Source organism: Colletotrichum spaethianum (assembly GCF_022836535.1).
Source record: "Colletotrichum spaethianum MAFF 239500 DNA, contig09, whole genome shotgun sequence".
Classification (NCBI taxonomy): Eukaryota; Fungi; Ascomycota; class Sordariomycetes; order Glomerellales; family Glomerellaceae; genus Colletotrichum; species Colletotrichum spaethianum.
The window spans coordinates 344,509-364,625 of NW_026054779.1; the positions used below are offsets into that span (position 1 = coordinate 344,509).

The window sequence follows — 20,117 nt, forward strand, 5'->3', positions numbered from 1 at the left end:
GACTGGTTAATGAGACGCGAGAGGCGTAGACGGTGAGCGAGTCGATGACATGCTGCTCAGCATTGGGCCTCGGTTGACAGGACTCAATCGACGAATCGCTTGTGGCCGGCCATCGGATGGATACGCGGTCTAGCCCACCTAATCACAACGTTAGCTCCTTCGTTAGACTCATGCGTCCAGTGCCAAAGACTACTGGTACCTTGTTGACAACGGCCAAATCCATTGAGAACAGTCCCATCACCAGTTATCCATTCCGCCAATCACGGGAGCGAGATGGAGGGTTATGAGACGCCGAGGGCCGAGGGGGAGGGGTGAAGATGGAATGTGAGTGGCGAGCGCGGGTTATGAGTACCGTAATGCGAAGGATTCTAGAAGCCCTGAGTGGCTGGCGAGAACGAGATGCAGTCTTGCATTCGTTGCGTAAGTGACTAGGGGCATGCGTCTCGAAAGCCAAGAGGCAGCTGCGGGAAAGTAGTGTAAGCTTCAGTTGTGAGGGTGATTGAGATGGCAGATGCAGGGCTGGGATGGGCCTGGTAGTTGAGATGTTTGGTCTCCATAGACAATCCCGGCCAGGAGAAAAATCAGGTGATGAGACGGGGGTCATTGGCACCATCAGCGGGCTTCATGACGTCCTGTGGAAGGGCCGCAAGGACGGACAAATGAGGAAATGGTTGCGGAAAAGCTGAGTTGGGAAAGTATGCCACGCGATTTGGTTGCTTGTTGTTGGCTGCTGGGAGAAGAAAACGGGGCTAGTTGTCGCAAGGACCAGACTATTGGTGCCATTTTCTTTTCTGCGACAGTGGATACTGGAGGAGCAGAAGAACGACAAGAAATGGAAGTAAAAGAAGCGCTGCAGTAAGATCTGCCAGTGTTTGACAGCAAACACTACTTTATGTGGGGCGGTACTCCAATACTTAAAATGTACTCAAAAAACAACGCGGGCAAATGATCATGACGGATCTTGAGGAAGCACCCATCGGAAAGTTCACAAAGCAAACAAAGCGAGTTACAACTAGAGCCCTGTGGCACGGTATGGTACTATTGACAGACCGAGTAGACATTCGAGACGTTTCGCCTATGATTAGCATCAACACCCGCACTCTCCATTCTTCACGCATGGATTAAATAAAAGTGGTTGCAACACCATTCATTCTCTCGACTCAGTAAGGTCTGGGCTGCGGGTCTAAGCGAGTTCGATTTGACACTACTGCACGCAGGAGCCAGACAGTACATAGAGTACAAGATCTGCGACCGTTACCGAATGGAGAGCGACTTACGAAGAGATGGGCCCTGGGGCATGTAGCCCCTTGCTCAAATGCCCATGCTACCTATTTAAACGTCGCCAGGAAAAAGGAAGAAACCCACCCAATGCTACGGCACCGGCAACGAGCCCTGGCCTGCGGTCGGGACCTACAGCTGCTCCGGTCGACACCTCCCCCATTTCAGTCCGACTTGCGAGATCGTCAGATAGTTGCCATCTTCATCCCATCTCTATCAACAAAGTGGGCCGGGCAGCTCCGTTGTATCATGAATGAGCTGTGACGCCAAGTCTAGCCGACCCTTTCCCCGCGAGACCCTCTTTGCATAAGGAGCATGAAAATGACGGCACGCGAATAGCAGCCGGCCCGTGTGAAACATGTCAAAACATCCCTTAAGCTTGATCTTCATATTGCCAACCCTGAAAGAGTAGGGCTTGTGGCTGGCTTTTGCACGTGGTGAGCCTTCACATCTGTCATTTCCATACTTTATGCCGTTTCCCTTGGTACTAGTTTTCAATGCTCATGTCTGGTACAAGTGTATCAACCAACCCAAAAGCACAATTACATCGTTCGCTCTCCAAGCTCATAACGAAATGAAATCCTTGAATACCGTTTACTGTACAGTGAAACTACGTCGGCCTTAGAACCGGACACGGTACTAAGCATTTTCAGCTGGTTGCTGTTGCGAACTATTGTCAGCTCCAGTTGCCTTCGGTGTCGTGGAAGAGGCCACGGAGTCCTTGTCTTTGTTGGCCATGGCCATCTGCCATGCCGGAATCGACGCCTTTGCGCCTGTAGCGCCACTGGAAGGCGAGGGTCGGTTGTAGGTAGGCGTGCCGGTCGTCTTGGACGTATCAGAGTTGGCAGCCGGCTCGGTGTTACCCGCCTGGTTGTCACTACCCGTCGCAGCAGAGCGGTTCAGTCCAGGAGATGCGGGGGTAGGGTTTCCGCCAGTCCGCAGTCCGTTTGTGCTCGCCGATGACGCCGCGTTCATGCGTTGGGTCATCAGGGTTTTGAGGCTAGTGAGCTCAGAGTTCACCTCCTTCAATCTCGAGTCGGTGAGGTCTTTCTGTGTGTTCATGGCTTTCGGGATCGAGTCCTTGAGGATTTGTACGTCGTCCTTGACGCGTTGTGTCTCGATCTCCCGCCGCGTATTAGCTGACCTCAGCTCCTGCATAATCGATTCCAGGTCTGTTAGAGCCGTGTCCAGCTTCTCTGTCCGTTGTTGCTCCGCTGCCTTGAGTTCCTCCGTGTCCTTTGCAAGCTGTTCGACAAGCCCAAAAGCCTTGTCAAACTGCTCTTCGATTGATTTCTTATCTTGTTCAAGCCTCTCGGGGTCGGTGGTGCAATCAGGGGGTACACATATCGCTAGGAAACTGTCAGTCACATCTGTTTCAGGGAGCTGCAAACACAGAACTCGGTACCTTGGCTAACGTGTATGCGCCGTAGCTGACACCGCCAACAACAGTCGCCATGATGAACCAATCCCTCCAATCCCTCTTAGGGGCGGCGGCGGTGGCTGCCATGCCGCGTACTGAGGCGGGTAGGGTTGATAGTATGGTTGTTGTTGCTGCTGCTGAGCGACCGCCATCGAACCCGGCGTAGCAGCCGACGCAGGCTGGGCGCCTACTCTCGACAAAGCAGCATCGATCTCTTCTTGGGTCAGGTTCTTCGTCCGCAGGAAAGCCACACGGTTTTCGATCGACGAGCTCGCGACGCTCGGGTCTTGCAGAACTACAAGTTCGTCAGTTTGTTGCTATGTGTTTAGCCAGTTTGCGCGGTACTAACACTGCGTCTGAATCGAAGTTAGCCACAAGTCACAGAACATGGAGGGAGGGCCTGCATACCGCCGAGGCGACGATGTCCTCTCGAATCGCCATCTTAAATATGTTGCCTTATCAACCCCGTCGCATTCTCCTTCAGTAAAGAAGCTGCTTTTTGACAGAGGCGATGAAGGCAAGTCGCATATGCCACTGGAGAATGGAGGAAGAGCCGACGTGTTGGTTGCCTGTCACCAGACGATACGTAATAATGGGTGGCCGGTTTCTGAGCCGAGGCTTCGGCGCAGAGCAGCGGCTGGGGAAAGTCAGAAATGCTTACCTAACTCAAAGAAATGCCGAGCAAGTCCGTCCGGAGGCTACCCCACCGTCACGTGTTGGGCATCAGTGGGATGATGATCCAAGCGCCCATTGTTTGAGGGGCTACGCGCAGCCAATCAGCGAGGGACTGCTCAATTTGTTTACTTTCCTCCAGAGCAACAACACCGTTGACATTTGCACCTACCCAACTTTGCAATCCCGTTCGCACCCATCGACAAACCACACGCGTGGACGCAAACCGCAACATCTTGACCAGCGGCTGTCGCGTCATGATCTGTTCTTCCCAACGGCTACAAATATCTTCACTCTATCATTCCAGTCTTTTCGCCAGTCAGTGGGCTGCGACTTGACCCCTGAATCACGACTGTCTGGCACCCTCCCACCATGTCGCAAGACACCGGCCTGTGGAGCGTGCGCCGACCAAGAGAGGTCAGTTCTACCCTCGAAATGGACTTGTCGCAACAACGCAGTCTTCCCAGAACCAAATTTACTGATGCATCGCGCAGACTTTAGGAGGCATTAACTACAACACCGGCTTACCACAACCCGCATCCGCCATGAAGCGATCCGCTTCAGGTGCAGGTGCGCCCTACTCGAACAGCCATGGGCGCTCCATGTCCGGCTCTAGACATTCTCTTGCGCTATCGCGACCCAGCCAGCCCATGTTCCAGCGCTCTTCGTCCGGCACCAACCTCGCAGACCTTGGCCTCTCCTCCGTGAAGCGAACTTCGATGCGCGATAAGTCCTTTGCGCCAACGCCAGCGCCGGGGCGTTCTTCACAAGATGCGGATAGGAGGAGCAGCGTATACCGCGCAAGAACTTCGACTGCAGGGCCGATGAGTCACCAGAGCTTCTTCCAGCAAGCACCTCAGCCTGCCGGTGTACCTCGAGACCCTCGCCCATTGCGAGACCGATCATACCAGGCCAGAATTGGACAGGAACTGCTGGACTACCTAGCTCAGAACAACTTCGAGATGCAGATGAAGCATACCCTCTCTCAGAACATCATCAAATCCCCTACCCAGAAGGACTTCAACTTTATGTTCCAGTGGCTGTACCGCCGCATCGATCCGAGCTACAAGTTCCAGAAGAACATTGACCAAGAAGTTCCGCCAATTCTCAAGCAGCTTCGATACCCCTACGAACGAAGCATCACCAAGAGTCAGATCGCGGCCGTCGGTGGTCAGAACTGGAGTACTTTCTTGGGGCTGCTACACTGGATGATGCAACTGGCGCAGATGCTGGATGGCTATGCTTGCAACCGATACGACGATGCGTGCCTCGAGAGTGGTATTGATGTGACAGGCGATCATATCATTTTCGACTTCCTTAGCCAGGCATATAGAGACTGGCTTGCCATGGACGAGGACGCCGACGATGAAGATGCCAACCGAGCACTGGCTCCTCACATAGAACGGATGGCGCAGGCTTTCGAGCAGTCCAATTCCAAGTATACCTCTGAACTTGAGATGCTTGAAGGGAGAATAATCGGCTGTTGCGTGAGATTGAAGATCTTGAAAAGTCTACTCCGGATCCTGCTGTACTCGATAACCACTTCAGAATCATGGAAGAGGACAAGGTCAAGTTCGAGGAATATAATGCGCTCGCGATGCAAAGATCCGACAAGTACGAAGCACGGATACAGGTTCTCCAGGAGGAGCTTGAAAAACTCAACGAAGAACTTCGGGAAGTTGAGGATGAACGGCGAGGATTGCAGAAGGCCGTGGACGATCTAGGTATTAGCATGCAGGATATCGACCGCATGACGGCTGAGCGAGAACGTTTGCAAAAAGGAATCGAGTCCGCATCACAAAGGCTAGAGGAAGTCAAGAAAAAGGTCGCCGACAAAGAACTTGAAGCGAGTAGGAAGCTTGACGAACTCGAAAGAATGGTCGATAGGTACAACACCCTGGCGTATCAGATTGGTTTGATACCCGCGACGGCAGTCAATGCCAACGGCAAGGACTACGAGCTGCAGGTGACGGTCAACGACGGCCCAGATTTCAGCTCGTCGCAACTCAAGGGATCCAGCGGTGCTTCCTCAAGCGACCGCCTCCTTGCCGACCCTGTCACTGGGTACCAGCCTGCCCATATTCTCAACCTCGATCTGCGTGGTCAGGTCAAGAACAGCTTCCTCACGCTGAGGAAAGAGATCTCTGAGAGGAGAACCGTTGCCATGGATATGATGATGAAGGATCATGACCTGCTCGATGGCATCAAGGAGGCGATTGAGGACAAGCGCAACGAAGTCGAGGCTCTGGAGCACCGTGTCCGTGCTGCGGAGGAGGAGTACGAGAAGACAAAAGAGGTATGTTTGACACTGGTTGGATAAATCTGGCGCTGCTGCTAACTGACACGTCCCAGGTCACAACAACGCAAAAGATGGCATCTGACGCCCAAATTGAAAAGATGGAGAAGGAACTCGCAAAGATGCGGGCAACTCTGACCGAGTCAGTACAGCTGATGGAGCAGCGCGAAATGAATACCAGCATCGAGTAAGTCGTCGTATGTCGTTATGGCTCTGTTCGGATGTTAACAACGTTCGCAGGTACGAACAGCTTGTGCTTCGCGCAAACTCCTTGCGAGAAGAGCTTCATACGGAGATTGACCGGATGCTCAACGATGTCATCAAGTTCAAGATCCACGTGCAGAGGAACCTCGACGACTATGAGGGCTTCGTTACCGACGAGCTTGAAAAGGAGCTGGGAAGTGATGAGATGAGAGAGGATACCCGGAATCTGGATATGTAAACAGCTTTGCAAGGTCTTGGGCGGCTTGATGGACATTCTTTGTGGGGGCAGTCTCCTGTCAGTTGTTTGCTGAGCGTTCGGGCGCAGTTTTGGTCCAGGGCATACTTGGTTCTTGTTTCTCGATACCATGATGACGGATAATGACGGTTACAGGGGACGAGCGTAGTCCTAGTCAAATTTGATTTTCTGATTGCTTTTGGACGTGTTGACTCTTCAGGACCGGTTCGTGTGCCAGTGGACTTTGTGAAAACTATGGTTGGGCCCTTGGTTCGGAGATTTGGGTTGGAAGAGGCGTCGCTGGGTTGTCATCTCCGTACTCCATCATAAATATCGGAGAAAGCATGGCCAGAAAGATCAATTATGGCGACAACACAAACATTTAGACAAGTCATGCCTAAATACAAAAAAGCGCTCGGAAGAACCAAATGACAAAGCATACCCAAAAAGCAACCCAACGACATCGACTGCAGAAATGATGGAATCACTTACTAGGAACGAACAAACCTCTCAGTCATGACAGACAGCCAACACCGAAGCCTCCTGGCAAGCCTCGTATCTTGGACTTTGCAGAAACAGCAGCATCCCGCGGCTGGATAAGAAACTTCAGGCCTTGCAGAACGGGTTTGGCGATGTGGACTTTCGTGATGTGTGGCGCCTAGTTCAAGAACGCCGTCTGCCGTTGGATGCGCAGAGCAGAGTGGAAGGATGGCTTCGCGAATGCCGTACTATGGAAGATCGGGCAAAGGGCTGCAAGGCCAACAGTATTCTATGCAACAGCATAGAGCAGGACTGCGAGACCGAGTTCTATCGTCTTGGGAACCAGCTCTCGATCAAGACGAATCGTTTTTGAACTCATCCCACATCATCTCGCTAGGCTACGGCGATGAACCGAACACGGGGAGGAGACCGTTACTATTCTCCACACTTCTGCGAGCTCCGGCACGCGTGAAGCTGAGACCGGTTGCGAAGTTCAACTCCCAAAAGACGACCTACCCAAAGAAAAGTTTGATACATCCCGGCGTCTAAGTCCTGCGCTGGTGAAGGAGGCACTGGGGATACTAAAGGATGCAGGTGAAGGGACAGACTCTGGCTCAGAGTACAACAATTCAGATGACGACCAATCGGGGCCGCCAAGGAGGCATAGGTACATGGTCTGGCGAGGTAAATCGGGCGCGGCGGGAGAAAGAGGAGGAGACACGTCAGCTGACGTTGGCCGTGGGTTACAAAAGGCCAGTGAACGTGCATCAGGCAAAGATGCAGTACAGGCGGGCAACGGAGAAGAAGGGGTGGGAGCGTGACGAGGTTACTCTTGTGAGGCACCACTGGAGCTTCGGTAGCCAGGGTTGAAGGAATAGACATGGTGCCTTGTTGGGGTTCTATAAAGTCTCCGAAAAAGGCCATAAGTACTTGTTGTGAACAACTGTTCATGTTCGCCATGCAGTCGATTCTGGAGAAAAACTCGACAACTACCGGTAAGAGGATCAAACAAGAACACGATCCAATTGCGGGTGAGCTTACGCGCAAGCAAATGAAATGTGTGCGCGGAAGTGTAGCGAATGCGGCCGGTTGTCTGTCTGTAAGTGGCTTGCTTTGTAGGACCCGACGTCGACTGGCCATGCATGGTAAAACAGCAATGGGCCAACGTACGAATAAGCTTATCGCATGTGATGAGAAGGGCCCGAGTCTGAGTGGTGACCGGAATGAAGGATAAGTACGAAAAGAGGTTAGTGCCGACCTCCCGCGTATGCGATGGAGGGACTATTCCACCGTGTCTTCGTAACAAGCCACTGGCGTGTGGCCGGACGAGTCCACAGAAGTCCGCAGTTGGATCTGAGAAGACCGAAAATGGGAATTGGAGACGGAGCGTCGGCGAAAGGACTTTGGAAACTCCGGTGCATCCGCTGTACCTATCTATGTCTGACGAGCTTGCAGCAGTTGGTTCGGCGTGCACTACTACCTTGGCTTGGGACGGGAGCTAAGGGACCCAGTCATGTCCTATGTCCGACATCTCCACCAAAAAAAAAAAAAAAAAAGGGTGAGCGAAACTTACACGCACATGGTGACGCGCAGATGGTTGACGTCTTGCTCTACAGACGGGCGGCTTCTCTTTCTTCGGGCAAGTGTCATCGTTCATGTCCCAGCGTACCTGACTGATGTTGTTTTGACGCCCGGCGGCTGAGAAGAACCACGACCCAAGCCACTTTACAAAGCTGCTCACATACGTACGGCGCCTGCAACCTGGTCGGACCGGGCTCCTCCCTTTCGCTAACCCCGAGTGGAACACGCGATCCGTCTAGTCGAACCCCATTTCCCCGGCCGGCCAACGCAGGCATACCGTGCTGCATTTGTTTCCTGACTATCTCTCTTTTCCTAACATTCCCCCCTCTTCAAAGCAAGTCCAGCTCCATCTATATATCTCATTGCCCCCCTCGATCCCTCCAGGTTAGTGCCTGTGAAGAACTATGTCCAGGTTCAGACAGTTCATTCGCACCTTTTTCCAACAACCACCCATACGCCCTGGTATTAGGAACGCTTCGACCACCCCGGCTTCCCTCCTTGCCCTCTCAATGGCCTCATACTCAACCACCGTCACCAAGATCCCCGACCTGGGGCCCGCGCCCGAGGACGCCTCCTCCAAGCCGCATCACGTCAAGAAGAACGGCAACACCGTTGGGTTCAAGAATGTGCACCCTTCTTTCGGGGAAGGTGTCGGCTTCTCCCAAATCTTCAAGCATGTCGTCTGGTATGTATCACGCTCCGGCCCTTCCGGCCCCGCGCCGCCATGATGCCGATCAAGCCTAGCCACTAACACGAACCCCGCGATCTCCAGGCCTCAATTGACTGGCGACCTCAAGTCCCCCGATACGTCGCCGCCAACTGTCAACGTTGTCAAGCCCGACTTCCTTCCCACTCGCACCGCCTCCAACAAGCTGCGCGCGACCTGGCTCGGCCACGCCTGCTACTACGTGGAGTTTCCCTCGGGCCTGCGCGTGCTCTTCGACCCCGTCTTCGAGGACCGCTGCTCGCCCTTCTCCTTCATGGGCCCCAAGCGCTACACTCCAAAGCCCTGCGACCTCGCTGACATCCCCTTTGTCGACGCTGTCCTCATCAGCCACAGCCACTACGACCACTTGTCCCACGAGTCCGTCCTCACCATCCAGAAGCACAATCCTAAAGCCCACTTCTTTGTTGGCCTGGGCCTCGAGTCGTGGTTCAAGAAGGCTGGCTTGAAGAACGTAACCGAGCTCGACTGGTGGGAGGACGCCGAGATATCTTTGACCGTGGATAAGGGCGTCGACGACGCCCCCGAGACCATCTCCGCCCAGATCTCTTGTCTCCCTTGCCAACATACCTCCGCGCGCACGCCGTTCGACAAAGACACGACCCTGTGGGCGTCGTGGGGTGTCAAGTCTGCCGGGAAGTCGGTCTGGTTCGGAGGCGACACTGGATACCGCGCCGTGCCGTGGACTCCTCTCGACGTGGACGACTACGGCCCGAAGTATGCCCACCTGCCCATGTGCCCGCAATTCAAGCAGATTGGCGACCTGCGCGGGCCCTTCGACCTCGGCCTGATCCCCATCGGTGCTTACTACCCGCGCGTAGCGTTCTCGGGGATGCACGCCAACCCCTTTGATTCTGTCGAGATATTCCAGGATACCAAGTGCGAGCGTGCCATGGGCATTCACTGGGGCACCTGGGCACTGACTATGGAGGAGGTCCTAGAGCCGCCGAAGCTCCTGCAGGACGCCATGAAGCGCAAGGGGCTTCCGGCAACGGGCGTGTTTGACGTTTGCGAGATTGGTGAGAGCAGGGAGTTCTGAGGTTGGGACACGATACTGGTGTACCAATACCGTATGCTGTCGAATTTCGTTTTGCATTGCAAGCAGGCGTCTGGAGGTGAAACTAAGCTTTTAATATTTCCGGATTAGGTACGGGTCATATATACCATAGACAGAGAGAGGCCTGGGACAGGGATGTAAGCACTTGACCAGAACTAGAGTCCATTCTTAAACAGCAAACGGCGGCTGCTTCGTGTAACTTTCTCTTTCGCTGGTAAGGGATTAATCTCCATTTATAGGATTCACCAATGGATCCGAAACGGTAACGTGTTTGTCATCGGCCACACCCTGCCGAACAGAAGCAGGCACAAATGGTCCATCTGTATGATCAGCTTCTGATACCTGGCCACAATGGCAGTTCCGCGATCGTGGATGAGATTTTTCAACACCCGTTTCCGCTTGGATAGGGCTGTGTCAGCCAAAAGGCCCGTCTAGTCTTTTGGACTCTCAAGTCGATGGTTATGTACTGCCCCCAAATGGCCATCCGAACCTCAACAACCTGCTTCTCTTCTCTCATGTTGCAATTCACGATAGGGATCCCGATAGCCAGTAATGGTTATTATAGGTCTCGGCCTCCGTATCCCAAACAAGCCCAAAGAAAGGCCTCGAGCTACAGTACTATGGCTGAGCAAAGCCACAGATGTTACTGCACGTCCTAATCTTGCGGTTATTGGATAATCCCAGACTAAAAGGAAGGATACACGGATCCTGATTCCCACGGTCCCACCCAAATGGTGAGCATTGGACCATGCAGTTACCGGGAATTGTGAGAGATGTTGCCTGGAAAGGGATCACATATATCCAACAGGAGGAAGTAGTTAGTCTCCGGAACCAGGGAACCACTACATCAGTCAGCCTTCCCGAATGGTTTCGACGATACGCCTAGATTGACGGACCGTTCAGAACTTGACTCATAAGTGTACCTGGTATGAACATGACAATTGCTTTCTTTTGGAACGTGTTCGCTCGTTTGAGTGGGCCTTGCATGATGTAAACTCTGGTTCCTTTAGTCCGTCTTAGTGTCTTACGTAGCAATACGTTGAGGCTACTTGTCGTTTACAGCCTTGACAAGAGCCATTTACTGTAGCATGCTTACCCTTCACATCAATAAGGTACCAGAAACGTTTTCGTACTCAAAACGACGCGAGCCCAGAGTTCCACTCACCTTTGCTGATCGGCAGCCACTGCCGGCAGACAACGCTCAAAACAACCGGCCCAGAAACCGGTTGACCAAAAGAACAGAGGCGACAATAGTGGCACAACAGCATCCTCAAAATGATAAGTAACGACTAACATGCAGGTTGCATCACCAGTAGCGCTAGCAGCTAGGTATCCAAGAGTGTAAGCCTATACTTGAGCGGCAGTGAGGATTCCTCAAGGGCTGGAACTATGCGGATCTTCTCATAGATAGACAAGCTTTCTCAGAAGGAAACTAGATAGGCGTTCATTACCGTTTAGAATCGTGTAAAACTCTGAACGCGTTCCTATAACATTGGGGTCCTTGTCGAATTCAAGGAGTACCGGTCTTCCCGGTTAGTCCAATTAACAGCCGCAATTTTACTAACGTCTCTGTTTGGCAGCATGCAATTATGGTCACTGGAGGCGGTTCTCTCACACGATAGGCTTATTTCCCATGACCACAGGCAGTGAGCGATGACGTAGCATAACGAGTATCGTCTCTTACCATAAACCCGTGTCATCCTGTGACCTCTCTCCGCTTCACAGTCATATATAGCGACTCCATGATCTACCAGGATACATATCATCAGAGGCTATTTGCAGCGCAGCTGAAATACACCGTCGTACTTCACGCGATAACGTTAGTGCGATCGAGAACAACACAGTGACCCTTGGCGAATCGCGAGGTACAATCCATCGTCTCCTCTAAGCTGTACTTCCAGACCTTTGTACGACGTCGGGAAGTAGTCATCAGGATGTCAGCGTCAAGTAAGAACCCAGAAACCATCACCATTGTTCGGCAAATTGAAGTGAAGGTACCTTGGTGCGACGAGTTTGAGAAGATGATCAGCGGAATGTGGTATGTGTATCCTTGCCCAAGACCCTCGGTGTTCCTGCTTCTCCAATGCCGCCACTGATACCACGGCCTGTTGCTATGCAGCTTCCGAAGCTCCAAGGACCTTGAACTCGTTCAGTACAAGGTCGACGTGATGAGGAGACTGCAGACATTTAACGATGCAACTATTCTCGACAACGCTACGCTTGCCTCACTGGCATCGCGGCGAATGCAGGTGGCCAAGGGGATGCTAGGGAAGCTTGGCACAAATGTGAACATCGAGCCGCCTTTCTTTGTCACCTGGGGCTGCAACCTTTTCATAGGTGACGGTGTTTATATAAACCGCAGGTGAGACTCGCCAAGTAGTGCTTGAATCCTACCTTTCGAAACCTGTTCGCGACTAGTTCAATAAAACCTTGCAGCGACGGACTTGTTTCTATAACCTTTCAAGATACTGATCTCTTTCCTCCATAGCGTTTCCATCTACGACAACGCTCCTGTGACTATTGGCGACCGTGGCTTAATTGGGCCAGACGTTTGCATTTGTACGGGCACACACGATACCCACTGGCAGGCGCGCGAAGAGGCTGGTGGCACTTCTTTCGCCATGCCTATTTTCATCGAGGCGGACTGTTGGATTGGAGCGCGTGCAAGCATTCTACCTGGCGTCCACATTGGGAGAGGCGCCACAGTCGCGGCGGGAGCTGTGGTGACGAAAGATGTTGGTTCTGAATGCCTTGTAGGCGGTGTGCCTGCGAAGCTGATACGAAGATTAAGGTAAGGTGCAATCAAAGCTAACAAATAACGTGTAGATATGCTGCCTCTTGGTTCTCAGACCTCAGATGGTATATGAATGGAGAAAGTCACTTGTTCGGAGAGAAGTACAGCATGAGTTGTGCTGGTAGCTTCATAATGGCTTACACTGCAATCGTTTGGCCTTCTTTGTCACAACTCTATGCGCTTGGAATGTATCTTCAAGATATTGCACGTATATTCAATCAAGGGGCACGTTTCACTGTTGATTGGGGGGTCATGAGATGATGATATCTGCCTGGAAATGGTTGCTGCTGACTGCATCTGGTCCATGTGAGTAGCTGGTGGTGTTGCTATCATAGTCTACACTGAGTTTACAGTGTGGATATCATTTGAAAGAGATGATTCCGAGTCTATTGATAGAGTGGTATTGTTTAACAATTGCTTTCGTCCCATTGCTGTCCCTGACTTTGTGTCCATCTGGAATTTTGTCAGGTACTTCAAAGTCAATGCTGTTTTCGCATCGCTGCCAATCGTCATCCGTCCCGTCCTCCAAGGTGATCCTGATCAAGGGTCCCTTCCCGCGTAAACGCCATACAATGCAAATATGGGAGATAATCTCTCAACCTTCTCCCGGCCGATTTTCCGCCGGTGTGTTTCCAACTCCATGGACCCCATTACCGTACACATCCTGACAAAGAAAAAAAAGTATGGGTGCAGACAGTAACAGAAAGGAAAAGGTGTAGTACTAAGGAAAAAGGGGTATTAGAACATCTTGCTCGCCAACGCTGATACACCATCAGACTGCGCCAGCTGATCGAACGCCTTGACCAGCCCCATTGCCGCGCCTGCCGCGGCACCACCAACGACGACCATCTCCAACCCGCCGACGACGGCTTGCTTCACGCAGCGCACGCCCGACCAACCAGAGACGATACACGTCTTGACGTAGCCGAATGCGAACAGCGCAACGGCCATGACGGCAACGGAGATGTAGAGCGCGAGGTAGACGTCCTCGGTGGGGACGAAGAAGTACGGGAACAGCGGCACAAGGCCGCCGAGCAGGTAGCCCGCAGCGATGGTCAGGGCCGAGACGAAGGCGCGGTTCGAGGCGGGCTCCTGCTCGCAGTGGTGGAAGTGCATGAGGAAGTCGATGAGGCGCGGCGACGTCGAGAGGTGGTCCGTCACCTCTTCGAGGGTATGCTTCGGCAGGCCGTAGGGCTCGAGGACCTCGACGACCTGGGCGCGGGCGAGAGCCGGGTCCTCGCGCGTCAGGCGGGTGCACTCATTGCGGGTTTCTTTGTACGAGGCGCTGCGACGGGGTGTTAGTGATGAGAAGAATGCACAGAGGGGCCTGAAGAAGAGCTGTCTTACGCCTCGCTCTTGGCTCCGAGGTAGCCACCGAGCCCCATGGATATCGCTCCGGCAATCAACTCGGCCATACCACCAAAGATGACGACCTTTGTCTGACCCAGTGCTGACAAGCCGGCTGTGAGGGCGAAGGGCACCGTCAAGCCATCCGACAGTCCGATCGTGGCGTCGGAGATGACACGGGCGTCGAAACGGAAGCGGCGAGACTCGCTCTCGGAAGACATTGTCGAGGTCGAAGAGGTCTCTGAGGCCGCCGTCGCCATGGTCGCCGTTGAAGCCGTCCGGACCCCAGAACTCAGCAGGGGTTGTCTCTCAAGGTCGCCGCCGTCAACGACAGTCTCATCCGACATTGTGCTTTCGGCGCGCTCGTTGGTAGTGATGGCGGCCTTGGATCGGGCGGGGGGCGGTGTGCGGCCGAAGAGGAGGTTTTTCAACGTGACGAGACCCATGTTTTCTGCGATGTGATGTCTTGTCCTCTCCTGCTGACAATGGTGATGCACGCCCTAGTGTGCTGAGTGTCGATTGAGGGTGAGCGGAGATTGGAGAGTCTGACGTCTCTCTTCCCTGCTCAGGTTAAGATGTTGGTTCCGTAGGGAGCGGAGCAGTCTGCTTTTCTTTTCCCGCCAAGGTGACACAGATGTGAGAGAGAAATGTCGAGTCCGGGGTAATGAGACAGTTTTGTGTTGTTTGGGTCTTGCTTCCGTCGTGGTTGGGTAGTCACGAGAAGAAAGAGAGAGGAGAGGGAGAGTGTGTGTACGTGTGTGTATGGAAGAGAGACGGGATGTGTGCGAGATATGGACGACGAGATCAATGCATTCCAGTGTAAGAGCAACCTACCGTCCCTTTAAATTCCATAAAGCTTTTGCTCCATCCCTCCCTTGTAACACATGGAATAAAAAAAGAACCCAGCAATCCGGGCAACATGGGCAAAAAAACCCAAAACTTACAAAGCCCCAGAGAGCGGCGGTCCAGAAGGGTCAAGCTCCTCCCTCTGCCGCTTCAACTTCTCTCGTTCGCCCGTGAACTGCAGCTCTCCATCGCAAGGGCCCAGTTCGAACCTCCCCTGCCTGGCATCGTCTGCAGGTTTGCAGGGGTCCTGGTCACCATGTGGTCCCGTGTTACGCTTCGGACGAGTAATCAACATTGCCCGGGCCGCCATTGGTCAGATTCGGAGTTAAGCAGCATCTCCAAGGCCTTTCATTGGTTCAGGAGGGCCCCACCGGGCTGTTGGGGTCTCAGAGCTCGGGGTAAGGAAAGCCTCGGGGGTCTGCAATCTGCACAAGCCGCGCCCCAAGGTCCCCACTCCACTGGGCAAACCCATCTCTCTCACGAAGGTTCTATCAACTTGCCTCTTTTGGGTCTGCAACGGCCCCGAGGCTCGCCGGTGATTGGTCCTGCGACCACCGTCCGACCCTCCGGGGATGACGGTTCGGCCTCCCGGCGTTTATCTCCCGTTGCCGACTCAGCGGGAAAAAAATTTGTATATCAAATTCAGCACTTTTGATGAACATGGGGAAGACAAGGCGGTGTGAACGAGGCGTATAACCCCCCATTCCAGTAGTAACCTGTGTTCTAAGAATGATTACTGGTCATCTCGACAACCGAAGCATAGAATTCCGCTCGGTTCTCGGCGCGGCGTAGTGGAATTCGCTGCAGTCCTGACTGGTCAGTTCAGCCCTCTCTCCCTAACCAAGATTCCTGGAATAATCCATATGTTCCTTTGCCGCATCAGGCCTCTCTGTAACGAAAGGACACGCACAAGTCGGACCAGAATGATGACTTTCGGGTCACCAGACACGCAAGGACGTCGCTGAATAACGACAAAATGGAGCCTCGCAAGGCCGCAAGCCGTGTCTTCCGATGGTTGTCTCCGATGCAGCAAGAATGCCCTGAATTCCCCTAAATCGTCCCTTCCAGGGTTCCGGCTTACACAGCTCCTTGGGGGCCCAAGAATGACGTTGCCTGAGAACCCATTTCCCATGACGCAACGCCGTTCCTCACACATCTCTGCCCTGAATTGTTGCTACTCTTCCCGGATGGCACTATCGTGAGGTTGGAATGTCACGACTGCATTCAGTCAGATGCCCATCTCAACCAAAGCCAAGATGTTACTATCGCGGTCAAGAGCAAAAAGGATAAACAACACCGAAAAAGAAAGGCTGGAATTGAATCGCCTGTGCTGAAGCTTTATGGAGCCCTGCAAGCACAACGGCGAAGCGTCGCACCACATGCACGCTCTGGACGCTTGGGCATCTCGTCGCCCAAGACACCAAAGACACCAACCACTGAGCAGCAAGCATGTAAAGAGATGCAGTTCAGAAGGAGAGGCACCCTGGCATGGTACCAATCTACATTCCCGCAAAAAAGCCCCTGCGTTTTACTTCATAATCGATCTGATCACGGCATGGGTGCGAACTCTCACGCACCCTGCCGCCCCTGGGAAACAGCGCTTTCCCATCCCACCCACTTCCACGATCAAACAGAACCGAGGACGTCTAGATGAATAGGGGATGACGGCAAAAAAAAAGGCGATCGGGAATATGTCCGGCGTGTCTGACCGGTAGATGGCTTCTTGCACCTGTACTCTGCACATGTTCACGAGACCGAAAGCAAAGGATGTGGCCGCAACTTTAGCCCCTTGGGCCCGGGGGACCGGTGGGGCGGGTCGGCTCGAAGCGACATCGGATCCGAACGGCGCGGCGATTTGCGGAGTCGTTACGGTCAGCTGAGCCTGCTGGACCACTCTCTCATTCGCCACATTTCATGACTCCTCGCTGGCAGCTGCTTTTGGCCCATTCTTCCATCCCAGCTTACGACAAACTGTTGCCATTGCCACCCAGTCGCAATATCCATAAATACCTTACACTTCGGCGCTTCACCAGCCCCATCTTCAGCCACTTCTCGTTCCCGTATCGCATCACTCCTTCTTTTCGAGCTGCTGCACACTCACTCCCTCACTTATACCTGACTCACCATCTCCATCACATCATCAATATGGGCCAACCCATCAAGCTCGGCATTCCGAATGTCCCGGAAGACGAACGAGCTCCTGCACAGAACCCACAACCCGCCAACGACCAGAGCCAACAACAAACGGAGCAAGCCACTGGCGCCGGTGTGAACACGGGAGCAGGCTCAACCCGCCCAAAGACGGAAGCCGAGCTTGAGGCTGACCGGCTTTATGAGGAAGCAATGGAAGAAGAGTACGCCAAGAGAGACGGTGGCTCATAAGATGGCACATCAACAACCACATGTACCAATCAGTGTCCAAGAAAACAAGTGAAGCTGTATTCATGATGGGTATTCATGCCGGCTACCAATATCACTTGCATATCTCCCCATGATTATGCACGCCTAACCCCGCCCAGTCACCCAGTCGTCGCACTACGCGATTTGGAATGGATGAGCCTCTGTGTTGAACACCCACTTGTTGTCTGCCACTTCAACCTGAACCTTTGCATCCGTGGCCTGGATCAAGTAGCTGTACTTGAGTACCTCGGCAAACCAGAAGCTCTCCTGGAAATCATCTGCCTTCCCGCCTTTGGGATCGTTGACGTCCGTAATAGATGAGAAGCCGCTGCCAGCACTGCAGGTCTTGTTGATGGCCAGGAAGGCGTCCCAAGCCCAGTCTTGGTACTTTGTGTCGCCCGTCGCGCGGTAAGCGTAGTAGTAGCTCTCAATGACCTCGGGACGAAGAACGTAACTAGACCCACCCTGCGTGATCCAAAAACCGGCCCGTTCGTAGAACTCGGTCTTGTTGGCGGGCGGGTCGGGGTTCAAAGTCTTGTTGACTGGCGGCCGATCATCTTGCCAGCGGAATATTTCTGGTCCTATTCCAGTCGCCGTCTGCTTATACGTTTCGTGACAAGCCTCAGTCAGCTTGATGCCGAAGTCTACGTACTTTTGCTCCTTAAGAACAAGACCGCCCAGGATGAAGTTGCCGCCATCAAAGCACGCAACTTGGCTTTCAGTCAGTACTTGAATGCTACGATGAATGGCAATTATTAACTCACGATGAGTGCTGATAAACCTCAAATTCGCGTTGTTGTAGGCAGCCAGGAAGGTCAGGTCTGGTCGTGTCGTTGGGCTCGACGCGAGAAACTTGATCGAAGAGTCGGCAGCCGCAACCCATCGGTCTCTGTATAGGGAAAACCGGTTCTGGTCGTACAGCCACATTTTGATGAGGTACTCGTAAAAGCTGTCAGTTCCTCCGTTCCAGCCGCCCGAACGATCGGCAAAGGTGCCGTTAGAAATGAAAACATCCGTACCCAGCAGACCAGGGAACACCTCTTCATTGGGCTTCAGCAGAAAATTCTCGCCCTTTTGTGACAGCTCGCCGTATTGCTTATCCCCGGTCAGATCACTAAGGCGAGTCCACTCCAGCACCAGAGTTCCGATGGTGGCAATGCCATTGGTGTCGGAGCCGTTCTTGCGCGGTTTCGGGTCGTAGACGAGAATGTTGTCAGGCACTCCGGTGGGGGTATCGAAAGCGACTTTGAGGTTGTCCGCGAGCCGCTTCGCCTGCGTAAGCAGCGCATCCACGCCAGTTTGATTATTTGCGACGTCTTTGAGTGGCCCTTTCAACAAGTCATGTCCTGTTCGGCATCGTCAGCGTTCGCAGAATCCCAAATTGGTGGGAGACATGTCTCACCAGACACCAAGCCACCCAGGTATCGGATGGTCGTTTCAAACACGGAGACCTCAGAGTCTGTTACGTCGAAGTTTATCTTGGGCACAAACTCCAGAATCTGACCCACAACGACCTTGTTCTCCATGATGATGGCAGTACTCAAGGCGTCCACCGCGCTGGCACCCCAGCCGTTTCTGGAAGCGCATGTTAGCGACGGCCAACTTCATCCCTGAGCAGAGCTGCTGTTGACTTACCGGTCGTTCTCAAACGTGTTGGACACGGGCTTCAGTGTATCGTTTGGGAACGCGAACTTGCGGTATCCGTCCCACGAGCGCTGAAAAGCCTCCTTCACGGCGTTGGCTCTCTCGGGTTGGTTAACATACTGTGGAGCGGCGGCCGATAGCAGAGCCTGAGGCGATGCGGACGCCTGCGTGGCAAGCCCGGCGAGAGCCAACACACGCCCGGAGATATGCATGATGTCACAGACGTAGAGGTCTCTGTGTTGGAAGAGGGGATCCCGAGAAAAGCGGTAGAAGGGTGGTATTCCGAACAGACAGACGAATGCGAGAAGGAGGTGCAGCCAAGTTTATATATATATTCATCGACAGCATTGCCGACAAGAACGAAAGTTTACCAAATGTAAGTGGTCAGTCAGGTTGGGATCATGCAACCTCAGGGACCGTTTGACTACCGGAGAGAAGCATGAGCACCCACCACGGCATCAGATGGATAAACACAATTTCCATCCTGACTCCCCCGGACTTTGCGTTCGCCCCTGCTCTTGTCTCATGGTTGGGGCCATCCACTGCGCCCCTGCTTTCTCCTGCTTCCCACGGTTCTGCGACTGCAGCTGCTAGTGCTCTATTGTTTACTGTTTCGATATGAACCATTCGCCGCTGGTGTCTATCCTCGTTATTTCCGGCTTCTGGTCTCTGCTGTTCCATCCAATGGCACCCCCCTCTCCGGATGATTACGGTGCAGCTAGGACCAGACGAACTGACCAAACATACTCTCGAGGCCCTCGCCTCCAGTTGCGGTTGCATTTCGGTAGGGCTGCAATGTAACCAAAAGGAGAGCAACTATTTAACCGTCACGCGGGCCGAATCCGTCGGTTGCCGTGTATGACTGGTATCAACACGCGCAGAGCAGATCTTGCCCAGTTCGTCGCTCATACGGGAATGGGAAAGTCATCAGGCACAGACGTCCCTGGTGAATCAAGCACGTGCGGAGCTGCTGTCGGGGAAGGGCCCTTATTGGTGTTACCCAAAGTTTAAATGCAGCGTTTCGTTGCATAGGGGGGAAATGGAAACGAATGCAGGCCGAGTTGAGATGCCCGAGCCTCCGAGTTTTGTCAACTAACTTCACCTTCCGCTATGGGGCAGCTACACGATGCAGCGGAGTG

General features: G+C 53.4%; 7 protein-coding genes across 7 annotated transcripts; 4 read left to right on the top strand and 3 right to left on the bottom strand.

Annotated features, from left to right (window-relative positions):
* Positions 1 to 1,917: 1,917 nt before the first annotated feature.
* Positions 1,918 to 3,139, bottom strand: ColSpa_04314 (peroxisomal membrane protein PER10; the record flags this gene model as incomplete). Its single annotated transcript, XM_049270526.1, has 3 exons — positions 1,918 to 2,627; positions 2,694 to 3,015; positions 3,107 to 3,139. The coding sequence occupies 3 exons, from the start codon at positions 3,137 to 3,139 to the stop codon at positions 1,918 to 1,920; spliced, it is 1,065 nt and encodes a 354-aa protein (XP_049126483.1).
* A 603-nt stretch (positions 3,140 to 3,742) lies between these two features.
* Positions 3,743 to 6,108, top strand: ColSpa_04315 (putative kinetochore protein NUF2; the record flags this gene model as incomplete). Its single annotated transcript, XM_049270527.1, has 5 exons — positions 3,743 to 3,787; positions 3,865 to 4,857; positions 4,881 to 5,666; positions 5,723 to 5,853; positions 5,907 to 6,108. 5 exons carry the CDS (start codon positions 3,743 to 3,745, stop codon positions 6,106 to 6,108), a joined length of 2,157 nt encoding a protein of 718 aa, XP_049126484.1.
* Positions 6,109 to 8,675: 2,567 nt separating this feature from the next.
* Positions 8,676 to 9,929, top strand: ColSpa_04316 (N-acyl-phosphatidylethanolamine-hydrolyzing phospholipase D; the record flags this gene model as incomplete). The annotated part of the gene is made up of 2 exons (XM_049270528.1): positions 8,676 to 8,851; positions 8,939 to 9,929. The coding sequence occupies 2 exons, from the start codon at positions 8,676 to 8,678 to the stop codon at positions 9,927 to 9,929; spliced, it is 1,167 nt and encodes a 388-aa protein (XP_049126485.1).
* A 1,952-nt stretch (positions 9,930 to 11,881) lies between these two features.
* On the top strand, positions 11,882 to 12,313 carry ColSpa_04317 (putative acetyltransferase YJL218W; the record flags this gene model as incomplete). Its single annotated transcript, XM_049270529.1, has 2 exons — positions 11,882 to 11,985; positions 12,067 to 12,313. The coding sequence occupies 2 exons, from the start codon at positions 11,882 to 11,884 to the stop codon at positions 12,311 to 12,313; spliced, it is 351 nt and encodes a 116-aa protein (XP_049126486.1).
* Positions 12,314 to 13,479: 1,166 nt separating this feature from the next.
* Positions 13,480 to 14,534, bottom strand: ColSpa_04318 (vacuolar membrane amino acid uptake transporter fnx2; the record flags this gene model as incomplete). Its single annotated transcript, XM_049270530.1, has 2 exons — positions 13,480 to 14,026; positions 14,089 to 14,534. 2 exons carry the CDS (start codon positions 14,532 to 14,534, stop codon positions 13,480 to 13,482), a joined length of 993 nt encoding a protein of 330 aa, XP_049126487.1.
* A 2,545-nt stretch (positions 14,535 to 17,079) lies between these two features.
* ColSpa_04319 (uncharacterized protein) lies at positions 17,080 to 17,316 on the top strand (the record flags this gene model as incomplete). The annotated part of the gene is made up of 1 exon (XM_049270531.1): positions 17,080 to 17,316. One exon carries the CDS (start codon positions 17,080 to 17,082, stop codon positions 17,314 to 17,316), a length of 237 nt encoding a protein of 78 aa, XP_049126488.1.
* Positions 17,317 to 17,469: 153 nt separating this feature from the next.
* Positions 17,470 to 19,190, bottom strand: ColSpa_04320 (mannosyl-oligosaccharide alpha-1,2-mannosidase 1B; the record flags this gene model as incomplete). Its single annotated transcript, XM_049270532.1, has 3 exons — positions 17,470 to 18,680; positions 18,737 to 18,909; positions 18,970 to 19,190. 3 exons carry the CDS (start codon positions 19,188 to 19,190, stop codon positions 17,470 to 17,472), a joined length of 1,605 nt encoding a protein of 534 aa, XP_049126489.1.
* Positions 19,191 to 20,117: the final 927 nt, after the last annotated feature.